The following is an 18,942-nucleotide window of genomic DNA, read 5'->3' as shown; positions in this document are numbered from 1 at the left end:
TGTTCTTTCCCTGAAAAGAGAACCAGCACAACTATCCAGGTAATCTCTGGAAGCATCGATTAGTCCATTGTAAAAAATATCAAGTATTTCATTTTTCTTAAGAGGATGATCAGGCAAAGCATTAAGTAACTTGAGAAGCCTCCCCCAAGCTTGTGGGAGACTCTCTTCTTTAATTTTCACAAAGTTGTATATTTCCTTTAAAGCAGCTTGTTTCTTATGAGCAGGGAAATATTTAGCAGAGAAGTAATAAATCATATCCTGGGGACTACGCATACAACCAGGGTCAAGAGAATTAAACCATATCTTAGCATCACCCTTTAATGAGAATGGAAATATTTTAAGGATATAAAAGTAACGAGTTCTCTCATCATTAGTGAACATGGTAGATATATCATTTAATTTAGTAATATGTGCCACAACAGTTTCAGATTCATAGCCATGAAAAGGATCAGATTCAACTAAAGTAATTATATCAGGATCAACAGAGAATTCATAATCCTTATCAGTAACACATATAGGTGAAGTAGCAAAAGCAAGGTCAGGTCTCATCCTAGCATTTAGAGATTGCTTATTCCATTTAGCTAATAACCTTTCGAGTTCATATCTATATTCGCAAGATAAAATAGCTAAAGAAGCTTCTTGATCAAATAAATAACCCTCAGGAATAACAAGTGATTCTTCATCATCACTTTCATCATCATAATCAGATTCAATATTTTCAATCTCTCTAGCCCTAGCAAGTCATTCCTTGAGAAAATCACTAAGTGGCACAGTAGTATCAAGCATAGAAGTAGTTTCATCATAAGTATCATGTATAGCAGAAGTAGCATCATCAATAACATGCGACATATCAGAATGAATAGCAGAAGCAGGTTTAGGTGTCGCAAGCTTACTCATAACAGAAGGTGAATCAAGTGCAGAGCTAGATGGCAGTTCCTTACCTCCCCTCGTAGTTGAGGGATAAATTGTTGTCTTAGTGTCTTTCAAATTCTTCATAGTGTCCAGCAGATATTAAATCCCAAGTGACTCAAAGAATAGAGCCATGCTCCCCGGCAACGGCGCCAGAAATTAGTCTTGATAACCCACAAGTATAGGGGATCGCAACAGCTTTCGAGGGTAGAGTATTCAACCCAAATTTATTGATTCGACACAAGGGGAGCCAAAGAATATTCTCAAGTATTAGCAGCTGAGTTGTCAATTCAACCACACCTGGAAACTTAGTATCTGCAGCAAAGTGTTTAGTAGCAAAGTAATATGATAGTGATGGTAACGGTAACAAAAGAGTAACGAAAGCAAAATAATGTTTTTGGTATTTTGTAGTGATTGTAACAATAGCAACGGGAAAGTAAATAAGCGTAAACCAGTATATGGAAAGCTCGTAGGCATCGGATCAATGATGGATAATTATGCCGGATGCGGTTCATCATGTAACAGTCATAACATAGGGTGACACAGAACTAGCTCCAATTCATCAATGTAATGTAGGCATGTATTCCGAATATAGTCATACGTGCTTATGGAAAAGAACTTGCATGACATCTTTTGTCCTACCCTCCCGTGGCAGCGGGGTCCTAATGGAAACTAAGGGATATTAAGGCCTCCTTTTAATAGAGAACCGGAACAAAGCATTAGCACATAGTGAATACATGAACTCCTCAAACTATGGTCATCACCGGTAAGTATCCTGATTATTGTCACTTCGGGGTTAATGGATCATAACACATAATAGGTGACTATAGACTTGCAAGATAGGATCTAGAACTCTCATATATTGATGAAAACATAATAGGTTCAGATCTGAAATCATGGCACTCAGGCCCTAGTGACAAGCATTAAGCATAGCAAAGTCATAGCAACATCAATCTCAGAACATAGTGGATACTAGGGATCAAACCCTAACAAAACTAACTCGATCACATGATAAATCTCATCCAACCCATCACCGTCCAGCAAGCCTACGATGGAATTACTCACGCACGGCGGTGAGCATCATGAAATTGGTTATGGAGGATGGTTGATGATGACGATGGCGATGAATCCCCCTCTCCGGAGCCCCGAACGGACTCCAGATCAGCCCTCCTGAGAGGTTTTAGGGCTTGGCGGCGACTCCGTATCGTAAAATGCGATGAAATCTTCTCTCCTATTTTTTTCTCCCTGAAAGCAGTTATATAGAGTTGGAGTTGGAGTCGGGGGGTCTCCGGGGGGCCCACGAGGTAGGGGGCGCGCCCTAGGGGGGCGCGCCCCCCACCCTCGTGGCAAGGGTGTGGGCCCCCTGGTCTTCATCTTTGGCGAGGATTTTTTATTATTTATTGTAAGATATTCCGTGGAGTTTCAGGTCATTCCGAGAACTTTTTTTTCTGCACATAAAACAACATCATGGCAATTCTGCTGAAAACAGTGTCATTCCGGGTTAGTTCCATTCAAATCATACAAGTTAGAGTCCAAAACAAGGGCAAAAGTGCTTGGAAAAGTAGATACGACTGAGACGTATCACCCACCATTGGCGGTCTTGCTTGCTGCATCACCTCTTCCTGACCTCTTCCTTGTTCTCTCCCTCTTGCTTCAGATACTTGAGGTTGCAACACCACCTCCCCCTCTGGACCAACCACAGGCTGGTCCAGACATTCAAACAATGAGCTCAAGTCGGTTTTTCCCCATAGTAAGGATTAGATTCCCAGAATGTCACATCCATGCTCATGAAAGTGCGCCTATTAGAAGGACTCCAGCACTTATACCTTCTTTGTCCAGAAGGATAGCCAATAAAGATACACTTCACCGCCCGAGGATCCAGCTTGTTCACAGCAGGTCTATGATTCCTGACAAAACAAGTACATCCAAACACCTTTGGTGGCACACTAAATTTATTTTCTCCTAATAAGAGTTCACAAGGAGATTTCATACCCAGTATCATAGATGGTGTGCGATTGATCAGATAGGTTGCAGTCAAAACGGCTTCACCCCATAGACACTTTGGCACATTCATAGTGTACATGATTGAGCGCGCCACCTCAAGGATATGCCGATTTTTCCGCTCTGCCACGCCATTTTGGGGAGGAGTGTCCGGGCAAGATGTCTGATGCAGAATACCTTGGTCTGATAGGAACTCTCCCAGCCTTCTGTTGACATATTCTGTCCCATTGTCAGTCCTTATCATTTGAACCTGCACCTTGAATTGAGTTTTAACATACACACAGAAGTCCTTAAAACACTCAAACACCTCATCTTTATGTCGCATTAAAAACATCCATGTCATGCGAGTATTGCAATCAATGAAGGTGACAAAATATTCATTCCATTTATCGAGGTTGATGGACATGTCCAAGCATCTGAATGAACAAGCACAAATGGGACTATACTCCTGAGCCCCTTACTCACATACGATATCCGAGTGTGTTTAGCATACTCACATGCCTCACACCTTAACTTGGTTTTATCTAAACCATTCATTACATCAGGGAAAGCTTTCTTCATTTTCTCAAAAGAAACATGTCCAAACCTAGAATGGTGGATCATAGCTAATGCTTCCTTCTCTGTCATAGTCGCAGCAAGAGCCATGCCAGCAGTCTTCACATCCTCCTGGTGATCCATGTACCATAGTCCTCTATGCTTGGTTCCTGCCCCAAGCCTCCTCCCAGTTCCCATCTCCTGAATCAAACGGCGGTACTTGTTAAGAGTTACGTCACAATCTATCTGATCAATCAAAGCACTCAATGACACTAGACTAACTGGGAAAGCTGGAACATGCAAAACTGATTCCAACTTAATACTTGGAGTACATTGCACTGCCCCAACCCCCTTAATAGGTTGTGCAGTACCATCTGCAGTTTGAATAGTTCCATTGTACGATTGGGGGTACTGTTGGTAGCATTCAAACTCTCTAACATTGTCGATTACATGTTTCGATGCCCCTGAGTCTAACACCCAATCTACACCAGCCCTATGAACAGCAACAGATGCAGTTTCATTACCTTCATCAGAGTACACAAAATGAGCAAAGTCACCAAACACTGTCTCTGCTTGCTGTTCGTTCCTGTTGTCTTGACCCTGCTGCTCATTTCTCATGTCTTGACTATGAGAAGAACTGGACTGACCCTCACTCATGACAGATACATTCGCTCTGGCCTCCCCTTGGTAGAGATTGTAGTTGTTATAGTTACGTGGAGCACCTCTTCCTCTGTTGTTGCTTCCACGATAGTATCCCCTTCCATCTCCTCTGTAGCTGCCTCTGTAACCTCATCTGCCTTTGTTGTCTCTCTTCGGTGGGGCTGTGCACTGGTAACTGAGATGCCCTTTCAGCCCACAATTGTGGAAGTCTCTTGTCTCAGGCCTATTCATTATGTGATAAGCAGGTCTGGAAGCCACCTTTGACCGCTCCACAGCTTTCAGTCTAGTCTCCTCCTGTGCTATAGCAGCAATGGCATCTCTTAGTGACGGCAACTCAGCTTGTTGCATTAAGATAGCCCTTCTATTCTCAAACATGGAGTCCAGCCCCTTCAGAAACTTGAGGACACGCTATCCTCAACCCACTTTCTAGCTATCACTGCACACTCAACATGTGGCAACACAAGAGGTGCAAGATAGTCTAAATCAGCCCAAAGATGTTTCAGCTCTTCAACATACATCATTACAGTCCTATCACCTTGAGTGAGATCATGCACAGTGTCTTCAATTTTGGAGACCAACATGACATTTCCCTTCCCTGAGTACATACTAGCTAACGCTGCCCATACCTCAGCAGCAGTAGGGAGGTCCTCCACCGAAGCAGCAACAGAAGGGGATAGAGAACTCAGCAGCCAATTCAACACCAAAATATCCGTGGCATTCCATTTCTTCCATGAGGCTCCCCTCTTGTCTTCTGGTTCCTTCACCTCACCAAGAGCATAGTCTTCCAGTGACTTAGTTCTGAGGATGAGTTTACCTCTCCTCGACCACCTCAGGTAGTTCTCTACACCTTCTAACTTCAACTTGTTTGGAGCCAGCTCAATCTTCTGCACCATCTCTGCCTGCACAGCGCTCGAGCCCACATCAGCAGGTGCCTTCTCACCGGCAGCCACCATCTTCGCGGCCATGATGTCCGCAAGCTTGTCCATTGCAGCCGCCAGTGCTTCCTCCGTCATTTTCCCTTTCAATCAGCAGCAGACCAAAAACAGCAAGACTTTCAGCACCTGCAAGCAGTAGTAGCACTCCTCTTCTCCTCTTCTCACCAGCAGCAGTTCGTCACCTCTCCTTCCTTTACCAACCCGTAGCAATCAACAGCCGAGAGTAGAAAGGGACTTGGAGACAAACTACAGCTTCTCGCGGTGGACCTGACAGCGTTGCTGCCATGTTAGGTGAGATGCGTGACTTGCCCTTCCTTTTCTTTCTTCCCCTCAATCTCTCTCTCGCTGCCTCACGCAGCAGCAGCAGCACCTCCAGCATGCGCGCATAACAACCTCCTCTCCCGAGCCGGTCGCGCCGCCTCGCTGCACTCCGCCACCAGCTGCAGCCGCTGCGCCTAGCTCGCCGTCGCTCGCCCCAGCAGCTCCTCCTCGCCGGACTACACCACCGGCACTGCCGCTGCCGCTGCAGCCTGGTCTGATATCATGTTGAACTTGGAGGAGTAGCATACCAGGAGCAGCTGCTGCTGTGTCTTTCTTGGTGTGTAGCGGCTCTCACAGAACATAGGAGGAGGAGCTTCCCTTCTAGGTCAACATTTCTCATGGGCTTGGGCCTAAGAGATAGGTACAGTTGGGCTGGGGCCCATACCGGTTCAACACCCACTATGATCTACCACTAGTTCAAGATGACAGACTCTAGCAAAGTCATCCACGGTGAATGGCAACATCCAGTACGCCTGTCAGTGGGATCAAGAAAGCATCCAACATGTCGATGCGTTGGTTGTGGTGGCGGAATTTCAAGACGTCGTCACCCCTTTCGGCGCCCCTCTATGCCCTTCGGCTTGAAAAACACGGACGCCACTTACCAGAGATCAAAAGAAACATACAGGTCTATGTCGACAACGTGGTAATTAAAATCTGAAAGGAGGAGTAATCAAGATCCGAAAGAAGGAGGATATATGGCAAATCCTGCAGAAACGTTTGCTAACCTCAAAAAATTCCGCATGAAGCTTAACCCTAAGAAGTACGTCTTGAGAGTTCCTGTTGAAGAAGTATTCAGTATAGTCTCCTGTAAAGATTGAGACATTTAGGGCCTGTTTGGGACTGCTCCGCTTCACAAAAATCGGTTTCGCTCCACTAAATTCACTTTGGAGCAGTTTCATCTAGAAGTTGTAGTACTACCAAAGAGAATGTTTGGCTGCCATCTAGCTCCAGCTTCAAGAATGAGAAATTTGATGGAAATGATCTATTTGATTGGTTGAGGGGGAAGAAACGAAGGGGTATCCACTTACTGGTGGCAGTGGTGGGTAAATTTCACCTAACTCCGGCTTCTAGAGTTTTTTGGAGCACCCCCTGAAGAGCTTCATAAAAAAACTGAGAGTTGTACCTTGGATTCTAGTTTTTTTGCAGAGCGGCATACCGTGAAACTACCCCGTTTGGCTTGTGTTTTCTGGAGCGGAGCTGAATTATAAGGAGCATAGCAGTCCCAAACAAGCTCTTACTAGCCTCAAAAAGTGCATCATGCTGGACTAACTTTGATGCCTTAAGACACCTACCTTTGGGTCTCAAAGACACCGAAGCAGCGTCCATTGGATGCACCATCGGAGAACGCAGGAAACTCCAAGTCCCAGGTGGAACCAGCTTCGCTGGATTGCTGGTAAACGGTGTCGGACGAGAAGCGGCCAAGCCTTCTCTTCCCAGAAGAGTCAAAGCCACCATTCCTCTTCCCGCTGGGACCCACGAGCCCGACGTAGCCCGCCCGTCCCGTGGGCGCGCCTTTGCGGGCTGCGAGTCGTGACTCCCCACTATCAGACACCTCTCTCCATCACCAAGCATAACTGAACCTTCCCCCACCCGCAGAACAACCCAGCTGCATCCATGACAATGCGGACCCGCCCGCAGACGGTCCCACACGACGGCCACCCTAAAGAATCCACCATCAACTGCAGCGCGTAACGGATGGCTAAGACCATCGAGAGACAGGAGGGGTGGTACTCCCCTAGATAATCCCCGACGTTAACCACGCTTTCCCCTCCCCTCTCCGAGCCCAGAACCAAGCAAAATCGAACCGGAGCGGACCAAATTCCGGCTCCGCATGGGTTCCCCCAGGCACTGATCCGGCGGGTGGACGCTAATGCAGCGCCGCTGAAGGGATCTGCAGCGCCAGCGGGGTTCGCATGGCGGCACAGAACGGCGGCGGCGGCGGCGCGGCGGTGGTCCTCAACGTGTACGACCTGACGCCCATAAACGACTACCTCTACTGGTTCGGCCTCGGCATCTTCCACTCCGGGATCGAAGGTTCTGACTCTCCGCCCTCTCCCTTCCTACTCGCTGGAGCTTGATTTGGTTCTAGCTAGTACCTACAGGGACGCTGTACTGTACGTATGTTGGTAGTTGCTTTGTTGAGCTTTGTACAGGGACGCTGCCGTAAGTCCTGTAGGTTAGTGCTTGGAAAGAGGCAGGATAACAGGGTAGTAGTGCAAGGGAAGAATTGACGGGTGATGGACTGATCGTGGCCTGAATTTCTGGTGACCAGTAATTAGTAAACAAGCAGCTTAAACCAGCTGTCAGGGCAAAGTAGTTTTCAGTTCTATGGGGAAGTTGTAGGATGCAGAAGAAAACTAAAAATTGAAGAATGGTCGTGAATTATAACGATGTATGGGTTTATCTATTGATTGACAGGGTTGGTGGCAAATCTCTCGGCAGAGTTTGTGTGTGATGTTGCAGTCATGTTCTTGTTTGAAGAACAGGTGGATATCGAGCATAGTTAAAAAAAATGCGCGCCTAGGCTCTAGGCAGTAGCGAAACACCTAGCACTTAATGTGCGCGGCATAATTGCGCTCAAGTGTGTGCTTCAGAAAAGCGCAAGGTGGTGGCAAAACACACAATTAATGCCTAGCGCTTCTTTTAGCTTTGACATTGAGCTGGCATCATAACTGAATGTTTGCAGCTAATGAAAATGGTAGAGTGCTAGTCATACATGATATGTTCATTGGTAGCGGTCTACATTTTATGGACTGAGGTTGCTAGTTATGTCAAAATATTTACTGCACGTTGGGCTATTGGCTCATGCTTTTATGTGTAGCAGCTTTTTTTGTTTTTTTTCCAGACATGCATTTTGTGGATTCTCTCTAGAGGTGTGAGCTTTAACTCATTGTTTTGTTGTAACTGAAATCTACAGTTCATGGTTTGGAATATGCTTTTGGAGCCCATGATCTCTCAACCAGTGGGGTTTTTGAGGTTGAACCAAAACGTTGCCCTGGCTATGTCTATAGAAGGTCTGTATGGATGGGTACAACTGAGATGTCTAGGGCAGAGTTCCGCTCGTTCATTCAAACTCTTGCAGGAAAGTACAATGGGAATACATATCATCTGATTTCAAAGAACTGCAACCATTTTACGGATGATGTCTGTAAGAACATAACCAAAAAACCAGCCCCTGGATGGGTAAATCGGCTAGCAAGAGTGGGTCAGTATTACAAGTTTTATGTCTTCTCTTCCTGACTTGCTCGGAACGATAGGTGACTGATTGTATTTTGTGAAATTCTTAGGTTACTTTTTCAATCGCCTCCTACCAAAAAGCATTCAAGTCTCTACTGTTACTCACGGAGCAACCCATCCTGCATTCTCTGGTGAGTCTGCTTCTAGTGCCTGCATTTTGCTTATAATTTGGGAAGATAGCTGTCTATCATAATTTTGAGTAAATTGCATGCAGTTGTTAGCTACAGCTTGTTGTGTAGTTGTAGTTCACATTCTAAATGACCTGTATGCTTCAAACTGTAAACAGCCATTTGAGTGTTATACTATTTGTTGTATGTTTTGAATGATGCATGCCTCAGAAATCTCTTAGTAAGAAATAATAAGAGGACATTCCGGTCATGTGCAATGCCATCTCCGCAGTAAATCTGTTTGGCTTTGTGTTGTACATTGTCTTCCGCCCTCCCATTTTCCATAAAAGAAAAACACTCCCCTGTCCATTTGGTGAGCTATATTCTTCAGTGTGCTGATCGTATTTACATATTCATCTTGAAAAGAGAATGAGTCGTGATGTTTCTCTTGTTAGGGAAACTTAGATGAAGTAGAGCTGTAGAGGGAACAACATGAGAAATTTTTGATTTCTACTGATTTAGTACTACACTCTTTTAAGCCACTTGGCATTTTCACTGAAAGCTGATACTTGTCCAGAATGGAAGAGAGTTTATAGACGGTGTGTCACTTGTTCTAATAGCTAGATTTTCCTTTCGAACTTATGTATTGACTAATTACTCTCATTCTTCCTCTCTTTCTTACCAAAAAATCTACGTACTAACATTTAGCTGTTTTTGATTATCTGCTAGATGATGATGTGGATTCATCAGGTTCATCCCTTAATGGGGACAGTGATATGGATGACCTGGACCAGCACCTGCTACCAGCCGCAGGCACTGACCTTCAATCTATAGTCGTGTCACCAAAGCTATCGAAAGATCTTGTTTGAATTATCCTTCCATTTGGGTTCCCTGCTGCAGTTTAACGGGTCGTACTTCGCCAGCTTGTGTGATATCCAAGTATAGTTGAATGTTGATTGTATTTATTCTTTTCCAACGAGTTTTGCTGTGTACGCATATAGGAATTGTCTGTCTGGTAAAGAAGTGATTTTGCAACTCTTTGTCTTTTGCTCAGTTGTTGCATAGTTCTTCAGGCATCAGTATCTTGTGTTCTCGTATGCTGCCAGGCGCAGGCAAATGCTGTCATCCTTCGCTGCAACGGTCTGATGTTTGTGATGAATATCTGAATTGGCAGCATGCCGTGGTCATATTAGCACAAGCTTGAAACCCTGGTCTAGCGCACTGCTTGTACGGCCACAGAATATGCTGTGACAAATGAGTACCATGTAAACTTAAATCAGTATACTGTAATATATTTTTTGTTTTTTGGGGGGTTGTCTGCCGTGCCTATTGCTGGCGTTGTAACTGCGCTTGCAGAACTCTCTTCTATACATAATACACTAGCTTTACTGTATTAGAGAAAATCTAGTGTATGTAGCAGATTGATTTTTCGTGTGCTACTCCAGAGGGATTGATGGCTATATATATTTTTTCACTTCAATCATTAGGTGCAAACAGCAATTGAGTGGAGAAATGTACGTACAGTTGCACACACTTGGCTCATATCACCTGATGCAGTGGATGTAAAGCCTGTGAGGAACTTCATGATCGACAATTTCGTGAAGTCTTTCTTACTACTAGAAGTGGGCTTAATAACTGTTCCCTTCTACGTCTCCGTATGACATAATACCAGAATCTTGTGTAATAGCTTGAATTCAGTTCGCTCCGTCTTCTGTTATAATGTTATGTGTAAAGAGGTATCTCAGAATGTCATCATGTTAATCTTATTTCATTTATCTGTTAATCCATTGTGCTCCTTGCAGCAATCTGCTGACAAATTCATATATTCATGAAAAGCTTGTGTAAAACACTTGTGCCATTCTATATGAAAGCCATCACCATTCGAGAACATATGGTAAACCAACTGATGAGCATTTAAAATTTACAGTAACTACAGAAAGTATGCTATAAAGCACTGAGATCCGTGATCCAGTGAACATGTCTTTTTCCTGTGAAATGCAGCGACTAATTTCTCCTGTACTAATATGTGCAGCCCCAGCTGCATTATCACCCTAGATCACTGCCAATGTGGCCACAAATGCTATAAAATCCACAAGATAAAATAAGGAGGGTTTTAAGTCCACTGTTCAAGATCAACTTCATTCACTAATTGGATTTGTATATCAGTGCATGCTTTACAATATCTGGGCATGCTTCACTTTTTTTGCTTGGAAACCGGCTATTTATTGAAGCATCAAGCTGATACAAATACATGAACCCTGCCTCTACAACAACACCATGGCGAAGCATTGAGGACACACACACACACACACACACACGTGCCTCCTTGTTTCATGGCAATGCACATTCCGTAACCAACAGGTTCTTTACCAATGACAAAGAGGTGAGGGTCCGAAACTCTGAAACGACACCTCTGGTCGTTGCCTGAACCGTCAAAGCTGGCTGGAGAAGGAACAAAGTGGAAGCAGTGCCAAAACCTCAAAATGACGCCTCCAAGAAGGTGATTGATGCCCATCCATCTTTTTAGTGCCCAGCAATCCAGTAGACTTCACACAATGCTGCATCCATTTTTCAATGCCCTACATTTGAACTGTGAATAGGTTGGTGTAAATTGTTTTCTGCAACAATTGTCCATTATACCAGTGGATGTTCTTAACAGTTGTAGCGCGCTGAGAATCTTCATAATTCCCCTGTAATGTTTCTCCATCTTGAATCTTCTGTATTATCTCACTTGGCATTTCAAAAAGCTCAAGGTTGTCAAGCTGTGTGAGGTTCTCGATGCCTTGGGGTATTTCAGTTAGGTCATCACAACGGCCTAAGATTAGCTCATTTAGATGTACAAGACTCCCTTTTTGAAACTCTACATGAGAAAGGTTAGGCAAGTCATGTAAACTCAGCTTCTTAAGAACTGGAAAACAGCCTTCTGGAAAGGTCAAGCTCTTGTCGCTGTATGCATTGTTCAGAGTAAGATGTAACAGCCTGGGAAGTGATGAGAGCAATCCAACTGAATCTCCCTTGAGCTCAGATGAACATAAACGCAACTGCACGAGGCTATCAAGGCGGCCAACCCATGAAGGCAACTTACCTCTTGCTAACATCCCTGTCAATGAAAGTCTCTGTAGCTTTATTGGTGGTTGAGAAAATGGCTCCAAGTCCAATGATACATTAGCATCTCGACTGACAATTCCCAAGCGCAGAAGGCCACTCATTTTGGAGATGGATGAGGGCAAATGAACAAGAATGCTCTCATGCACACCAAATATCTCTAAGCTCTTCATATGTTTCAAGCTTCCTAAGGATTTGACCATGTTCTCATCAGCTTCGACGTATTTAAGGGTCTGCAGGCAGGTTAGGTTTTGTAGTCCCTGTGGAAATACAATTGCTGAACCAGGCCCTGGATACCTAAAATCTGCAGATCGGCGTCTATACAATATCAGGTGGCGCAGGCTCTTGAGCTTCGCGATGCTAGGCGGTAACCTCTGGACCATGGACCACTTGGTGTCTAAAGTTTGCAAGTGATGTAATTTCCCCAATTCCTGTGGAAGCTCTTTAATGAGAGTGGACCGGATGCCAAGATACCGCAGATTAAGAAGATTGGTCAGTGAGCTAGGTAGTTTGTCTATCTGAACGAACCATAAGTTTAAAACGGTTAATAACCTAAAACCTGACAAGACTGAAGAATCCATATCTGCCATAAATGCATTGAAGGAGCGAATCGATGTCAACTTTGGAACTGTTATATGATCAGTTTCGCATCGGTCAAGTATAAGATGACGGATTTTCTTGCTTGACTCCAATGCTGGCGAACACTTTGAGAATACAATGAACCCTTCCTTCATGGACCTTTGCAGAATCAAATCTCTGATCAAGTCATGAATGCAGAGCCGCTTCACTCTTCCAAACTCATTTGTTAACGTGACCTGCAACAGGCTACGTTGCACTAGCTGGTTCAGGTAATCATCCGCGATCTCCTCCAATGTGCCCTGGCCCTTTTCCTCAATATAGCCTTCTGCAATCCACAACCTGATCAGAATTTTCCTTTTGATCAAGAAATCTTCAGGGTATATACTGCAATACAGCAAACATCTCTTCAGGTGATAAGGCAGATCGTCAATGCTCAGATTCAGTATGCTTGACACTTGCCCAATTCCACGAACACTGCTTTCATTCCAGTCAAGGCTGTCATGGACATTCTTCCAAGCAAATTCCATTCTATCCTTCAATGCAAGGAGGTTACCAACTGATACAATTGCTAATGGTAGACCACAACATCTGCCCAGTATCTTCACAGCCCAATGCTCCAGATGATGCGGGCACTCCCGGTTGTCATCTTTCCTGAATGTGGTGTTACAAAACAAGGACCATGCTTCTTGCTCACATAGCGGTTCCAACATGATGATCCTGGTGGATGCTGCGAGAGAGGCAACATCTTGACTGCGTGTCGTGATGATTATCCGGCTCCCGGTTCCATCATCAACCAACGCATTGCGGATTTCATACCACGCATTGGCATCCCAGACATCATCCAGCAATAATAGGTACCTCTTGTTGGCGAGATGCCCACGCAAAGCTTCCACCAGCGACCGGTAGTCCATCTCGTCAATGTCTGGCATGCCGGCACGGGCGTCCCGGTGCAATTCTTTGGCAATTTTCCTTAGGAGGTCATCTGTCGTGAAGTTCTTGGAGACGGACACCCATGCAGCGCAGTCGAAGTAGCGGCTTGCGGCGACTTCCTTGTACACGCTGGTGACCAGAGTGGTCTTGCCAACGCCGCCCATCCCACACACGGCGACCAGCGACCTCCGAGAGTCAAGGTCCTCCGTGAGCCATTTCATCAGTAACCTTCTGTGCGCCGCAACGCCGACGATTTCCCCATGCTCCACGAAATGCGCTGCTTCCGCTAGCTTCTGGCCTACGACGGGCCCGGTGCCGCCGTCGGGAGCGGAGCTTGACGCCGAGGCCGAGGCCGGCCGGATGCCGTACCGCTCTTTGGCGTCCGACAGGTCGCGGAGCCTCACCCGCGCCTTGCCTAGCCGTCTGGCCAGAGCGAGCCACGCGCCGAAGTTAGCGCAGGCGCGGACGAAGCCGCCGCCGGAGAGGAAGGCGTACTCGTCCGCGGCGTCCTCCAGCTCGAAGCCGACGTCCCGGATCTGGTCCACCCAGGCGGAGACGAGCGCGTCCGCGCCGCGGCGGGAGTCGGCGAACCGGAGGAACGCGCGGAGGAGCTCCAGGTCCCGCGCCGCGGCGGCGATGCCCGAGCGGACGGCCACGAGAGAGGAGATGTCGGCGGCCGGACTGCGCGACAGTGTTGCGGCGACCTTCGCCGAGAGCGATATCGCGATCATCTCCGCCATGACCTCGCCGTAGACGAGCTGCGTGGTGTGGCAAGTCAGCGATTCTCTTTGACTGGCGGCAGCGATTCGATTCTCTCTCTATCCCGTCTGGGAATAGTTTCTTTTAGTTGATTTTTTTTTGTTTGAATTGATCGTCTGGGAACAGCTAACCATGAAAAACAAGAATAAAAATGTTTTCCACTCGTCCTGGCTGAAACCCTAGCCATTGTAAGAAGAGGCCAATATTCCAGCGCCGTCCTCCGGCGGCTCCCCTCCGCCGGCGACCTCAGTCACCAGTGGTGAGGGGGTCGCCGGATCTACGCGTGTGGATCGTTTTTACTCCCTTGTAGTCTAGATTTTCAGGTTTGTTCATCGTCTTGACTTCGGCGGCGACAATGACGGCGTTGAATAAAGATTCTTCGGATCCTTCTCTGACGAGGCCATCGGTCCTATGGTTGGGGATGGATTTGGAAACCAGTCTATTCAATCAAGGATGGCTTGGCGGTGGCATTCTCGTTGTGGACATGTGTCCTCGGGCTCCACGGTTGCGACGGCGTTTGCTCCACTGTCGGCGTGGAGTTTGGGAGGTAGGTCAGGAGCTGATGCAGATTGTGGTCTGCATCGACGACATTTGAAAGACAAAATATGTGCTGGGTTCGTGGTTCGTGGATGCAGGTATGGTCTCCTCCTTCGGCGTCTTAGTCGTGGTGGGGTGCCAGATCAGGAGTTCGATGATGTGTCTGGGGTGTTGCCCCGATCTGATTTGTTCAACGGCAAAGGCTTCACTTTTGATGAGCCACCTTGGAGGTCCGCAAAGCTATATATCAGCGATGGAGCCGCGTCGAGCTCGAGTGATGAGGTGATCCGTCGTTCTTTTCTTTGATGGCTGCTATGGTTGTGCCGAAGGCAGATGACATTCGTTGGTGTCAACCTCAGAGATGTTTTTCTATTTTTTTAGTTTTGTTATGTTGGTCCTTACGTGACTTGTACTTTGATCTTTATTATATGAATGAGACATGTATTACCATGCAAAAAAAACAAGAAAAAAGTGATAAGCAAAAAAAGAAAACTGAAACAGATCAAAAAAGAAAAAGAAAAAATCAAGAAAAGGAAAAGAAAGAAAAAATAAAACAAAAACAAAAAACCCGGTTCAAGGAAGGTTCGGGTGAAACCCCAAATGGGCCGGCCCACAGAAACAGCAGCAGGCGAAGGGGTACGCCCTATGTTGCTTGACAGCGACCTACGCGCACTAGTAGAAAAAAGTGCTTTCGTTCGGGCCTGGCCAACCCATGAGTCACGGTTCTTCCACAAACCGGGACCAATGGATGCATTCGTCCCGGTTCGTGAGCCCAGGGGGCCGGCTGGGGCCTCGTGGGCATTGGTCCCGGTTCGTATGGACCCATTTGTCCCGGTTCCAGGCACGAACCGGGACCAATGGACCTCGCTCCTGGCCCACAAACATTGGTCCCGATTCTTGGCTCGAACCGGGACAGAAGGCTGGGCTTTAGTCCCGGTTCCAGCCATGAACCGGGACAAATGAGTTGCCTATATATACCCCGTCGCTGTAGCAGAGTACTCCACAGTGCTCAGTTTTTTCTGGCCGGCGAGGAGAGGGCATTTGGTTGCTCTAGCTCACCTCCTATGCACACGAGGTGTTCGATGGAATGCCCAAGCCACGCTAGTTAAGCTTTCTCCTCTCGAAGCTCGACCTCCAAACTCCATTTTCCTCGAGATTTGTCTAGGTTTAGCGGTCTGTCACGTCCCGTCCCCGTCTTCACCGTCGTCGATCACCCGCGCCGATCTCGTCGCCTGCACCACTGTGGTGAGCCTGTTATCTTCTTCTGAAAGAAAAAAATTCTTACTTTAGATAGATACTTGTCTAATTTTTTTGCTTTTATTATTGCTTGTGCTTATATAGTGCGGTGGTTTTGGTATTCGCCCCCGTCGGCCCTCATCCTGGCTATGATTCGGATGTGGTATATATTATCTTTTATAACTATTTGGTTAATTTATTGTTTATGACAATTATGCCCATCAAGTTGACATAGATTTTATTTATGTAGGAGGTAGTTGAACCGGAAATTCCAACCGACCCTATTGTCGAGTGGTTAAATTTAGTTGAAGAAGAAAACAATTACTTGAAGGAAAAAATAAAAAAAATTGAGGAGGAGAAGATGATATTGGAGTTGCATGTTGCGGATGTCGTCGATGATCACAAGATCAAGATGGATGCAATGCGGTTGAAGACGAGAAAGATTAGAAAATATGCCATTCGTACCGAGGCTTGGTATCATTATGCCGTTGGATCAATTTTTACCTTTGGTTGTGATTATGATCGCATTTATTGTTGCATTGAAATGTTTCACATAGTTTCAATGTATGGTTTAACTAGATGCTCTAGAGAGCTATATGTTGTTCAATGAGAACTATGTGTGTACTTTGTTTTTAATGTGATGATGAACTTCTATTAATTTGGTCACTTATCTATCCATGTAAATCTGTAATGGTTTTTGACACACATAATGTGATGATGAACTTCTATTATTTTGGTTACTTATCTATCCATGTGGCTTTGAATGGTGCATTTTGAACACACAAAAGGTCTGGAATTGAAATAAGTTCAAAAAAATGAAATCCCTTTGTAACAGATGAGTTTTCGTCCGAAACCCTGATACTTCGAAAGAGATTGTCCATTTTGTACACGAAGTGCATCCAGTTTTTGTCGTAACCCTCTCGACGTTTTAGCACATGCTATGTGGGAGAAATGATGATACCATGCCAACTTTCAACCTTTTAAGAGTTCATTTGTAGTGCTTTTCAATTTCAAGGTCATTCGGCTAAAAAAATCAGTAAATGCATGAAAAATAACAAATAAAGTCAGAAAGGGTTGAAAATTGATGATGTGGCTTTGAATGGTGCATTTTGAACACAAAAAAAGTCTGGAGTTCAAATAAGTTCAAGAAAATGAAATCTCTTTGTAACAGATGAGTTTCCGTATGAAACCCTAATACTTCGAAAGAGATTGTTTGTTTTGTACACGAAGTGCATGTAGTTTTTGTCGTAACCCTCTCAACTTTTATGCACATGCTGTGGGTGAAATGATGATACCATACCAACTTTCAACATTTTCAGAGTTCATTTTGAAATGCTTTTGAATTTCAGGGTCTTATAGCTCAAAAAATCAGTAAATGCATGAAAAATAACAGATGAAGTCAGAAATGGTTGAAAATTGATGATGTGGCTTTGAATGGTGCATTTTGCACACACACAAAAAGTCTGGAGTTGAAATAAGTTCAAAAAAATGAAATCCCTTTTGTAACAGATGAGTTTTCGTCCGAAACCCTCATACTTCGAAAAAGATTGTTCATTTTGTACACGAAGTGCATCTAGTTCTTGTCGTAACCTCTCAACTTTTTAGCACATGTTATGTGGGTGAAATAATGATACCATGCCAACTTTCAACCTTTTCAGATTTCATTTGAAATGCTTTTCAATTTCAAGGTCATTCAGCTCAAAAAAATCAGTAAATGCATGAAAAATAACAAGTGAAGTCAGAATGGGTTGAAAATTGAAGATGTGGATTTGAATGGTGCATTTTGAACACACAAAAAGTCAGGAGTTCAAATAAATTTTCAAAAAATGAAATCTCTTTGTAACATATGAGTTTCCGTATGAAACCCTGATACTTCAAAAGAGATTGTCCATTTTGTACACGAAGTGCATCCAATTTTTGTCGTAACCCTCTCAACTTTTTAGCACATGCTATGTGGGTGAAATGATGATACCATGCTAACTTTCAACCTTTTTAGAGTTCATTTGTAGTGCTTTTCAATTTCAAGGTCATTCAGCTCAAAAAAATCAGTAAATGCATGAAAATAACAAATGAAGTCAGAAAGGGTTGAAAATTGATGATGTGGCTTTGAATGGTGCATTTTGAACACACAAAAAGTCAGGAGTTCAAATAAGTTTAAAAAATGAAATATCTTTGTAACAGATGAGTTTCCGTATGAAACCCTGATACTTCGAAAGAGATTGTCAATTTTGTACACGAAGTGCATCTAGTTTTTGCTGTAACTCTCTCAGCTTTTTAGCACATGCTATGTGGGTGAAATGATGATACCATGCCAACTTTCAACCTTTTCAGAGTTCATTTAAAATACTTTTGAATTTCAGGGTCTTATAGCTAAAAAAATCAGTAAATGCATGAAAAATAACAAATGAAGTCAGGAAGGGTTGAAAATTGATGATGTGGCTTTGAATGGTGCATTTTGAACACTCAAAAAGTCTGGAGTTCAAATAAGTTTAAAAAATGAATTCCCTGTGTAACAGATGAGTTTCCGTATGAAACCCTCATACTTCGAAAAAGATTGTTCATTTTGTACACGAAGTGCATCTAGTTCTTGCCGTAACCGCTCAACTTTTTAGCACATGTTATGTGGGTGAAATGATGATACCATGCCAACTTTCAACCTTTTCAGATTTCATTTGAAATGCTTTTGAATTTCAGGGTCTTATAGCTCCAAAAAATCAGTAAATGCATGAAAAATAACAAATGAAGTAAAAAAAAGGTTGAAAATTGATGATGTGGCTTTGAATGGTGCATTTTGAACACACAAAAAGTCTGGAGTTCAAATAAGTTTAAAAAAAATGAAATCCCCGTGTAACAGATGGGTTTCCATATGAAACTGTGATCAACTAAAAGGCAACATCATTTAGCTCAAAAATAATCAATTAAAATATTCTGTTATGATCAACTAAAACAAAACTATAATATTCTTTAATAGCAAAAGTAAAATCAACTAAAAAAACTTTTATAAAACTCTAATAGCAAAAGGAATCAACTAAAAACCTTTTATAAACCTTTAGTATTATAAGTATTTTCTCTTCAAAACATGAAAAACAGAA

General features: G+C 44.2%; 2 protein-coding genes across 2 annotated transcripts; one reads left to right on the top strand and one right to left on the bottom strand.

Annotated features, from left to right (window-relative positions):
- Positions 1-7,080: 7,080 nt before the first annotated feature.
- On the top strand, positions 7,081-10,010 carry LOC123190150 (deSI-like protein At4g17486). The gene is made up of 4 exons (XM_044602744.1): positions 7,081-7,394; positions 8,278-8,565; positions 8,648-8,728; positions 9,434-10,010. Exons 1-4 carry the CDS (start codon positions 7,274-7,276, stop codon positions 9,571-9,573), a joined length of 630 nt encoding a protein of 209 aa, XP_044458679.1. The 5' UTR covers positions 7,081-7,273; the 3' UTR covers positions 9,574-10,010.
- Positions 10,011-10,488: 478 nt separating this feature from the next.
- LOC123190149 (disease resistance protein RPM1-like) lies at positions 10,489-14,125 on the bottom strand. The gene has a single exon (XM_044602743.1). It carries the CDS (start codon positions 14,056-14,058, stop codon positions 11,284-11,286), a length of 2,775 nt encoding a protein of 924 aa, XP_044458678.1. The 5' UTR covers positions 14,059-14,125; the 3' UTR covers positions 10,489-11,283.
- Positions 14,126-18,942: the final 4,817 nt, after the last annotated feature.

This window comes from Triticum aestivum, chromosome 2A (genome assembly GCF_018294505.1).
Source record: "Triticum aestivum cultivar Chinese Spring chromosome 2A, IWGSC CS RefSeq v2.1, whole genome shotgun sequence".
In the NCBI taxonomy this organism is placed as follows: Eukaryota; Viridiplantae; Streptophyta; class Magnoliopsida; order Poales; family Poaceae; genus Triticum; species Triticum aestivum.
The sequence above is the reverse complement of the archived record's forward strand: the minus strand, read 5'-3'. Positions and strand labels throughout refer to the sequence as shown.